We start from the raw sequence: 10691 nt of genomic DNA on the forward strand, positions 1-10691 counted from the left end.
TTTACGCGGGAAAAACAACGAACGAAAAAATAAAAAGAAAATAACGTTGCCTGTACGAGCGATGTTATCAAGGCAAGAGTACTCAATCCACTGTTCATTGTATAGAGGGCCTATAGAAAAGGCATGGAATCAATGCGCAGGCAGCCGGCCGGTTTCGTGTCATGAGAAAATTAAAAAATAAATTTCACTAAGAAACAGGCAGAGGTGGGTAATTAGAAACGGAAAACTGTCAATTTAACGGAATTGGCAGTTGAGTGGAAATGGAGCTGAAATTGAAACCTTTTAAGGTACCATTAGATGATTAGATGTAGGTACTATAGAGTATTGCGTTCGGTTAATTCGTTTTAATGGATTAATTTCGTTCGTGTTAATAAGAACAATATTATGGAAGAAAATACACAGCTGAAAATTATGGAAAAATACTCAGTAGCTTATTAATTAACACTAGAGGCTTCATCGGCGTCGTTTGATCGTAAAAAGTTTCGTGTATATAGATTACATACATTTTTTTACACAATTATATAATTTTTAATTCTTCTTGTGCTTACGGAGTCGATTTTCGTAACCAGCAGTCTCAGGCTGTTACGGCATTGCTAGTTAGCAATGAATAAATAATGAAATACCAAATGCAACTACGTCTATGTCTACCATAGTACTATAGAAAATATGTTTTATTTTATTATGGCGCCAGCTGACGGCAACAAGTGTTCATATTTATCGTTGAATTACAGATTATAGAGGAATAACAACTTCTCGTCTCAGGAATGGCAACGCATGATACCAAGGTCAGATAACGATGTATCATCCATGATGCAATTCATGTGTATGAACAACGGTCCCCACTTTCTATCAATGTAGACCTTGTGGCTAGTTTCCCATTCTAATCACGTAAAAAAAATTCTCAGAGGCTAAGTTCACGAGTGCGGTGGAAAATATGGCCATATGATTGTATTTTCTACGTAACACCTCATCAATAAGTATATACGTAGGTTACGCACCTAACCCAATTTAACCCAATATACCTGTGTAAAGTTTTATACATATATGAAGGTACATACGTATTAGGTATTTAGTTTGAAAAATATAACATTAATACGCAGTACCTCCTACCTATATAAACAATTTTCGTCTTTCACTATACGATAACTACCTGCGCACGTAGCAAGGACAGAACAGGACACTTCACTTTTCTGGGCGGGCGGGTGGCGCAGCCATTACATATTATCTACTATTTATGTGGAAATATTTTATGAACAGTATCGAATCAATATATTAATAGTTAACCTTCTAGATATTTATTAAATATATTATTTTTAATTCAGTACCTATTTAATCTAGTGGTAATTTAAACATCTAAAATAGTAAATACTGCTGACCGAATAAAACAAAAGAAATCGTATTGATATCTAGGCAAGACAGAAATGCTATTGAATTGGAAAACAAAGTAATAAGGAATAAAATCATAGAGATACGTGTAGCACTCACCCTCTTTATCAGTTTAAAGCTCTCCAGAAACATGGTGTTAATGTATTCACACTACCTAGTTAATATTTCACAAATGAGAATTTCTAATATAAAGACATAATTTCACAATATCATTAAAATCAGATATCTGAAACCTCAGCAGCCTATCAACCTGTCAATGAAATGGTGAAAGATTTACATGCGACCAAATGTAAAATACCTCGTATCGATTTAGTGGTACAAGGTACACGAAGTACCACTTAATTTAGTCGTTTAACCATTTAGTAGGAGGAAAGTAAATATTTGCTGTGACGACATCACGCATGCACCAAAGTTATCGGAGCAGCCTTTGTAGCGCTTTATACTTTGTAGCTTTATGCGGACAGTTATTTCAGCGACAATCTCATAGGAATTACTGTCTGACAACAAAGTTCCGCAATAGCTATCCTAAAGTAAGCAAACCAAAGATCTAAACTATCTATCACTATCGTTGTCTATTTAGAATAAATGTTAGTATCTATATATTTGATTTTAGACTAGGTAGGTATATATATCCATAGGTATAGTAGTTACTTTTGTAATTTGTCTTTAGGGGTATAATAGGAGCAAACTATATAGATATTCTAACAAATAAGTATATTACTAATATTTAAAATTTCATTGTTGTAAACATATTCAAAAGCAAAATGTAAATACTTTCTATACCTACCTACTTCTTTTCTTAATATATCTACATATATTTATAGAAGATAATTCGACTTCAAGATTTATTTTTATCTATGATTTTAGATAGTAGTAGATAATAAAATAGGTATGTATTTTATTAATAATATATTTATATTTTTAAAAAGGGCAATATAAAATATATTTTTTCGGAGAGGACTTAAATAAAACATTTAATAATTAAAATTTCTGTAGTGTAGACATAAAAATAAATCCAATAGATAAAAACTGAAGCGCTGTAAAGCTGAATGAGTACAAAATTTAAATTGATTGGATGCTGCGCGCGCAGTCTGGGTTTGTTTTCGTTTCCCCCTTTACTTAGTACCTACCTATAAGCTCTAGGTACATTGAAAAGTTTGCAAATAATCACGACATGGAATACAGAGATGTTTGAATGTAATTTTCTCTGATTTATGGGTGATCAATATAGATATTGAATAATTAAATATACATAATAGATAGTAATTAATTTACCACTGAAAAATAATATTTATTCAATGCAATGACTAATGTTTTTCAATCCTATGCAGTACAACAGATTTTAGTAATCTACGTAGTGAATACTACGTAAGTGAATCATAAAACAGTTAATTGTTTTTTTTTAATTTTATCAAATTGATTTTCATCATTTATCTTATTGATTTAATACGATTAAATTTAATTAAATTAAAGTAACGACTTTGGAAGTTGAATCGAATTGATTGTGTTATCTTCGAAGTTCTGTCAAACGGGACTGTTTTGTAAGTTGTCAATCAACTGTCAGTCATTTTATTCCATTGTACATCAGTATAAAATATTTTTTCCTACATAGGTACTTACGTCGATAGGCATATTAAGTAGTGTCAATTCTGACCGAAACGAAATTAATTCGATCCAAATCCGAGATGGATACGATATTATTGATTTAATTAATTAATATTATTAAAGTGTATTAACAATTAAAAGAAAATTAATATATGTAAACATCTTTTTCAAAAATTCATATAAAATGGATTCAGGAGGTTAGTAATTTATTATTATTGTAAAATAACTGGGCTTTGAATCGTTTGTCGACATAGAACATTATCGATCCATTATCGTTCGAAACTATAGATTTAAAAGACTTAAGAGACCGTAATCGTAATGTAAAATGAACATTGAGTTTATGATTTTAAGTTCTATTTTCAGTAGTTGTATTTATATATTTTGGGGTATTAACTTTTCGCGGCTTTATTTCTGTAATAAATATGATAGCTTTTTTTGACGCGATTAGGTAGGTCTACTAAAATAGGGCACTAGAATATGTTAATTAAATTACCATATAATAATAATTATTATATAATTTCATCTAGAGTAAAATGAGCATATTGATTCAAAATAGAAATATTTACCGATCCATCATGCCTTTCACTTAACACAATGTGGGTACACCGTATAAGTCTCCACTAGGACTAACCTGCCTACAGGACCCGCCTGGACCACCTACAGTGACGTCACTTCTATCGCCTACTATCTAGAAATAGTCCAAGTGATCACATTACTTTTTTTTTAGGTATGATAATGGAATGCCTGCGCTAACGGTTTACACTGTCAGGGCACCAGTGGAGGATAAGATGAGCATGAGGTCAGGCCAGTTAGCCTATTGTGTACCAAAAATTTATCACTGGTTTCCAGGGGGAACTGCATGGAGGTCAACCTGACATGGTACATTGCTAATAATTGAGTGATGAGTCCACATTACTAACAATCCCCTTCCCCCCAGTGGTCACATTACTAGTAATGTCCCTTTTGGATGGACCTTCACGCGGTCCCCCTGGAAACCATTGTCTGGTCAATTCAACTCCTGGTGAATTTGTCACAATGGGCTAACTGAATTGACCTTATTCTCATACTAATCATCTTTCACTTGCCAGCGTATATGTCGATCGCTCAAACATGAGCACTGTTCAATCTTCAAAAAACCCATAACATGCATCAGTTTTTTTTAATGTATTGATGAATAATTTATTTCAATAAAAAAAAATTCTTGTCTCTTATAATTTTTCAGACTATAAAACTAGAAAACAAGTGAACTATGATCAGCTGAAAGCAATGATAGATTTCTTGAAAGAGCACCAACAACTAGCCAAGGGTCTGATGAGAGGCCGTCGAGGGAAGCTTCATACACTTAAGTTGTGGAACCTTTGTGCAAAGAAACTGAATGGACACAAAGGTGGAGCTGTTAAAGATGGCAAAGGATGGTCAAAGGTTAATTACACTGCATACTATTCAATCATAAAATATTTAATTACCAAAAAATAGGCAAACAAAATATCAGGAACTTATAGAATAGAATAGAATAGAATAGAATAGAAAATCATTTATTCAAATAAACTTAATTTAAGCACTTTTGAATAGTCATAACAATTTGTTTTTTATCTACCACTCGTTCGGAAAGCTGTCTCATCACAAGAAGAACGAGCAAGAAACTTGTGTGTTGCTCTTTTAAATAATCCTTGTAAGTTTACATTTACAAGTCGAAACGTGTGAATACAAACTACCAACAAGCACTAATTTTTTGGGTCAAATATAATCATGCAATAAGATTAAATCAGTCGTAGTGATAAGAGCAGACCAGTCCCTACAAGCAGCACTCGTTCACGAGTATGACGGATGAGCCAGCCATCACTGCGCTCGACCATATTTTAGGGAGCCCATTGACCCGGCCCACCACGCCGCCACATGTCTGGACATTTTAGTGAGCATGACTACTCATTCCACACGACCACGTCACAGCTACAAAAATTACTATATGGTAGTTACAGTATTCGCACTTTACATAAGGATGCATGCGGCAATCAATACAAAAGCCGCTACGCTATCATATATCAAGAAAGCAGTATGAAAATTAAAATTATAATGTTGTCCGCAAATAAACTTATTCTTGCTATATATTGCTATCATCTATAAATTCATCTATCTTATAATAGGCTTTTTTACATAACATTTGTTTAATATAAGATTTGAATTGCCTCTCTGTAAGATTTAGCGTAGACTCTGGCAGTTTATTATAGAATCTTACGCAATTACCATAAAATGAATTACTAACTTTGTGTAGACGGCATTTCGGTAAAATTAGCTTATTTTTATTGCGTAAGTTTCTACTTGTACAGTCTTTAAGTTTCTTGAAACTATCTAAGTTTTTCCTTGTATACATAATATTTTCATAAATGTACTGTGAGGCAACGGTGAGGATATTTGATTGTTTAAAGCATTGACGTAATGACTCTCTAGAACCCATACCATAAATAGAACGTATGGCTCTCTTTTGTAAAATAAATATAGTATTTATTTACTTTCTATTGAAGCAGCTGACAACATTATAATTATTTAAACTGAACATCATATTGCTTTCTTTAAGCCAATGTTCAGTGAAACAGATAATGTCAATATTGTATTTTTCCAAAAATAATTGTATAATTAATTCACTGCCGGGAAAACTTTGTATGTTCTGATGAACAATTACCAATTCTAATTGCTTTCCCTTTGTCTTTGTTAGCAGTTTAAATCTGCAGTCAAATTACTTATATCACTATTTAAACAAAAATTAATAGAATCATTTGTTATGTCACAATTTTTATATTGAAGTTTACCATGTAAACTGTTCATGAAGTCAATATTATAAGCCACTAAAGTGGCTATTTTATTCTTAGAAGATTTAGAAAGATACATTGTATCTTTTGTCAAATAAAAATCACTAATAAAACTATTAGTGTCAAAAAATGTAAAAACGTCACTATGACGACATGTCAATGTATGCAATAAATTATTAAGGTAATGTACCTTATTGTTAATTTTTTTATGATAATGGCTACTTGTATAAGGAAGAGCGCACAATACAATCTTATATACATTCAATTGTAACAAATATTGAATACCTTTAATTATATCCTGTCTATTTAATTTAATACTATTACCGAAAAATAACACAACTGTGGTCATTTTATTTATTTTAGTAGATTTAATTTTGTTAATAATTTGTGCAAATGATGCCCCTGGCATACAGTAATTTAATACATCACCCTTAAGATGATACTTCAATATAGACCCAAAATTACAGCCTATTCTGTCAGAAAACACCATTGTGCTACTTTTAGGATTATAGTCACTGACACAAATCCCCTGAACTTCATTTATCTGCACAGTTGAAACTGAATTATTATTTGGCAAAGTTGAATGATCACATGTACAATGTTTAGTTAACGACTCAAAACGGTCAGCATTGTATTTACTGACATCAATCAAATCATCCATTGCCAAAATATGCTCCTGGATTTGTTTTTGTGAGATAGTATACTTGTTATTTAAATCATGAAGCGATGATTCTAAACTCTTTATTTTTGAAGTTAGGTAACTTGTATCCATGTCATATAACTTTTGGCTTTCCACTAGTTTATTATTATACTTATTAATATAATCATGCAATTTTAAATTGTTTAAACTAGTTTTTTTCAGCAACTGACCATTTTGTGAACGTTTATATAATATACTCCGAGTATTAGTTATAAACTTTTTTAATTTTAAATATTTTTTTAATTTATTATGACTCAACATACATATGTTATTATTATAGTTGCCCTGTGATGTGTCACTAGTAAGGTCAATCACAACTGGAAGGCTGCATGGAACTGAAGTAGAAGGAGGCATACAGTCGACACTAATAAGCTCATCATATAAATTACTAATCTCATTACTTTGTTGAGATTCAAATTTTGTGTCAAGATCATTAATTTTAAGATATGCCTGCTTTAACTCAAGCTCCAACTCAGTGATACGCCTCAAGGCTTGCTCATGTGTATCACTACATTGGTGAAAGCTACTTAATAGTTCTTGAAGCTGATCCCGCTGCTCAATAACTTTCTGATGACTATTATGAAGTTCTGACAATTCAGATTTTAATTGTGTATTTTTATTTATAATTTTTAAAATTTCATCTTCACTCTCTTCTCTCTCCCTGATCAACTTGTCACTGAGATCTTTGGATGCCTGAAGTTCTTGTAGGGCCACTTTAAGCTTCATCTCTGTCTGCCGCGCAGTTGTGGAACGGGTAGATAGTGACATTATTAAGAATATAAATAGTTACTAGGGAGAGTGAAGTGAGCTATTTCTAAAAGAAGCTAAGTATTACAACGAGAACAGCAGCTGAACCTTACTATACAGTTTAAGTGTTAAAATTGTGAATAAATTCTCCTAGGTATATTATATACAAGTTATATTTGATAAATTGATAATCTAAATAAACGTTTTAACTGAATAACGAAATAAATGTAGATAAATTGTGCTTTTTCCCTTTAAATTATAATAATACAAAATATAAAAAGACTTACAATTAAATTAGTGGGTATTTTTTTCCTTCGACGTATGCAACAACCGAACTTCACTATAATTATTATTAATTTAACTTAATATGAATATTTTATGTAAAACTTGCAATGATTATGAGTTTCTTGGGATAAATCCAAGAAACAATTGCAAAATAATTTTGAATAAAACTTAGTTGTTCACGAACAGTTTGACAGATGGCCGGTACACTATTTGTAATGTCGATTTTTGCAAGTAATACACCACTAAACTGTACACAAACAACAATCGACACTAATTACACTATTAGATCACTAATAACAATATTGAAATTATAATATTTGTATGATAAACAATTAAAATTTATTTATTATTACGGCCAGCTGAAAATGACAATTGTCGTCGGTGTTGCCAGTCGAAGAAAAAAAAATATAAAATTGCAAACAATACACAACAAAACTATATCCTAAGTACGCATATTATTCCATTGTGGCTAATAACAGAGTTTGACCCTGTTGTCTTATCTGTAATGTAAAATAATACAATGAAATTATATATTTTCCTGAAATAAAAAGACTTATTTAATCTGTAGTTTTGTAGCAATTTATTTTTATTATAATTTAATACTTTTATATTAAGTAAAATAAAATAGAAATAATCTTAACTCTTTTCTTTGTTCTAATATATATATATTTATTAATTCCAGTATTGGTGTGATTGGAAATATAGAGTTCGTAGAAGAGCCCTAGAGTTAAAGGCAGCAAAGGACAGCAACCGGCCAGCTCCTGACATCACACCATTATCAAACCTTGAGGAATCCATATTAAGTATAATCGGGGATAATGCTGTTGATGATGTTGTCATTAAAAGTGATCCTCTGGCTCAAGGTGTGAGTATAAATAAATAATTTCAAGTTAGTCCTGATTACTTTTAAGTGTTAGTCTGGATGTTTTCTGTGTGCATTATGTATGTATGTCATATTTCTAACATTTGTCCAGAACTAGATTAATTTCTATTTATTTTGGTGAGATGTATTGTTATGAGCATTTGCAAGTACATGATTGCATTTGAATGTTAAAAGATCAGTTAGCAAATTAAAAGTAAGTAAAGATATCGCTTTCTATTCTACTGGGGTGCAACCTAAAAGGCATAAAATAAAATATATCTCAGGCCGCTACATTTCATTGTAACTGTGTAGCAAATTTGTTTTTATTTAATTTTAGGATACCGATGAAGATGAACCAGATAACACAGAAATTAATGATGACATCACAGACAATCAATTTACAGGTATTTATAATTATTACTTTATTAAATTATAAATATATATTAAAATACGTCCAGTACCACCAGATACCAGTACCATAGATACCAGTTGAAGTACCAAATCAGTACTAAAATTTTCTTCACAGAGCCCTAAATAACAAATACACGAAATGTATTAGAGGTAGACAATGTACGAAGCTGCCTGCGTATTATCAACACATAGAGATACGGTATCTGTGACTGACACCAGGTGCAGTTTGCAATCGGTATTTCGGTGAAAAAGGGACTTTCTTTCCATGGCAGAACAATGTAAAATCTATTCAATTGCATTTTCAGTGAGTGAACCTGTATATAATAAAAAGAAGAAACGACGGTATTCGTCCAGAGATCTATCAGATTTGGATGATGGTGCTGGACCAAGCAGCCCTCCAGCACGGAAAGCCAGGGTGGGTGTCAGAAATGGTGATACAGAGGATACAGGTAATAGATAGTTAATATTACAAAATATTACATGTGCTATTACACAAGCTTAACAAATTTTTAAAATTCTAAATTCAGGCAACTGCTTATAAATCAGGATTAATATTGTGGTATAGTGTATTGGTGGCATTATTATAATGTTTTCTTTTTAGCGCCATCTATTGACACCATTCTATATCACTAATGTGTTGGACATGATAACTATAGTAGCGTGTAGATGGCGCTATTATTTTAACATCTCCAAAATTATTTTTTGACTACTATATATAATTATAAAATTCATTACACATTCATTAATATTAATTAAGATTATATTTTTTTATTTATCAACCTCAATTTCATATAAGTTTTGGTTTTTGCTTGGTTATTTAGTATCCATGTTATTAATTTTTCATTATTTTATTCATCTTCATTTGTTACAGACAACGATGACGAAGCCTCAGAATTCTTAAGTTTGGAAAGAGAAAAATTAGAAAATAGCAAAAAAATGTGCGATTCGATACAAACAATAGCCTCCGAAATTACTAGGCTGGCTGACATCATGAGTCATATTGGAGATGTTATACTAAATAATCGAATTACTATATAAAATTTTGGTTATTATTAGTTACAAATAAATTATAAATAATTACAAAAATAACTTAATTAAAAAAAAAAGTAACCTCCCCGGCGGGGAATCGAACCCCGGTCTCCCGCGTGACAGGCGGGGATACTTACCACTATACTACCGAGGATTACATAAGTATTTGTGAAAATATGAATCACTTGTCAAACAACTGTAATCATAGTATTTTTAATGGAAACTAAATAATCGGTCTACTCTTGAAACCAATTCCAATCCATTTACATTTAAATATACGTTCGACATATTTTAATAATATTAAATACTAATAACTACAGTTCTGTGTTCCTTGATTATTGAATGAGCTAACCAATATTGTATATGACTATTATATTGAATTCAATTAAAATTCACATTGAAATTTGAAAAAAAATTTAAAAAGTATATTTAGAGTTTATTGAGGGCATCGTAAGGTGTAGAATGTCTCTCATTCTAGTGACTTTGTTTAAAATTGATAAGAATTGTTGTACTTATGCACAATTCACAACTCTATTTAATAAGCCAACTTTTATTGATATTTATGCGTGTAAATAAATATACTAATAAAAAAATATATATTAAATAGTATTCGAGACCTAAAAATCAGAAGTAATTAAATAAATATAAATGTTAATTAAAATAGATTTAGAGATATTTGTTAAATCCAACATAAACGAGCGTGTTTTGTATTGCGTTGGTCACAGAAACCAAGTTTACTCTTGACCTCTTAATTAAATTGGTTATCAATATCCTTGTCCTAATAAATGTTATGAATGTGGAAATATAAATGTATATTTACAATATATATAACTAAATGTAGTAGTATAAATATAGTAAA

General features: G+C 30.9%; 1 protein-coding gene and 1 non-coding gene across 2 annotated transcripts; one reads left to right on the top strand and one right to left on the bottom strand.

Annotated features, from left to right (window-relative positions):
* The first annotated feature begins 3141 nt into the window (after positions 1–3141).
* On the top strand, positions 3142–9841 carry LOC131851691 (uncharacterized). Its single transcript, XM_059202213.1, has 6 exons — positions 3142–3188; positions 4214–4413; positions 8213–8395; positions 8730–8796; positions 9109–9252; positions 9675–9841. The coding sequence occupies exons 1-6, from the start codon at positions 3176–3178 to the stop codon at positions 9839–9841; spliced, it is 774 nt and encodes a 257-aa protein (XP_059058196.1). The 5' UTR covers positions 3142–3175.
* A 73-nt stretch (positions 9842–9914) lies between these two features.
* Positions 9915–9986, bottom strand: Trnad-guc (transfer RNA aspartic acid (anticodon GUC)). Its single transcript has one exon. It is a non-coding gene; the product is annotated as a tRNA-Asp (tRNA).
* Positions 9987–10691: the final 705 nt, after the last annotated feature.

This window comes from Achroia grisella, unplaced genomic scaffold (genome assembly GCF_030625045.1).
Source record: "Achroia grisella isolate CSIRO2021 unplaced genomic scaffold, CSIRO_AGI_Agris_v1 utg8015, whole genome shotgun sequence".
Lineage (NCBI taxonomy): Eukaryota > Metazoa > Arthropoda > Insecta > Lepidoptera > Pyralidae > Achroia > Achroia grisella.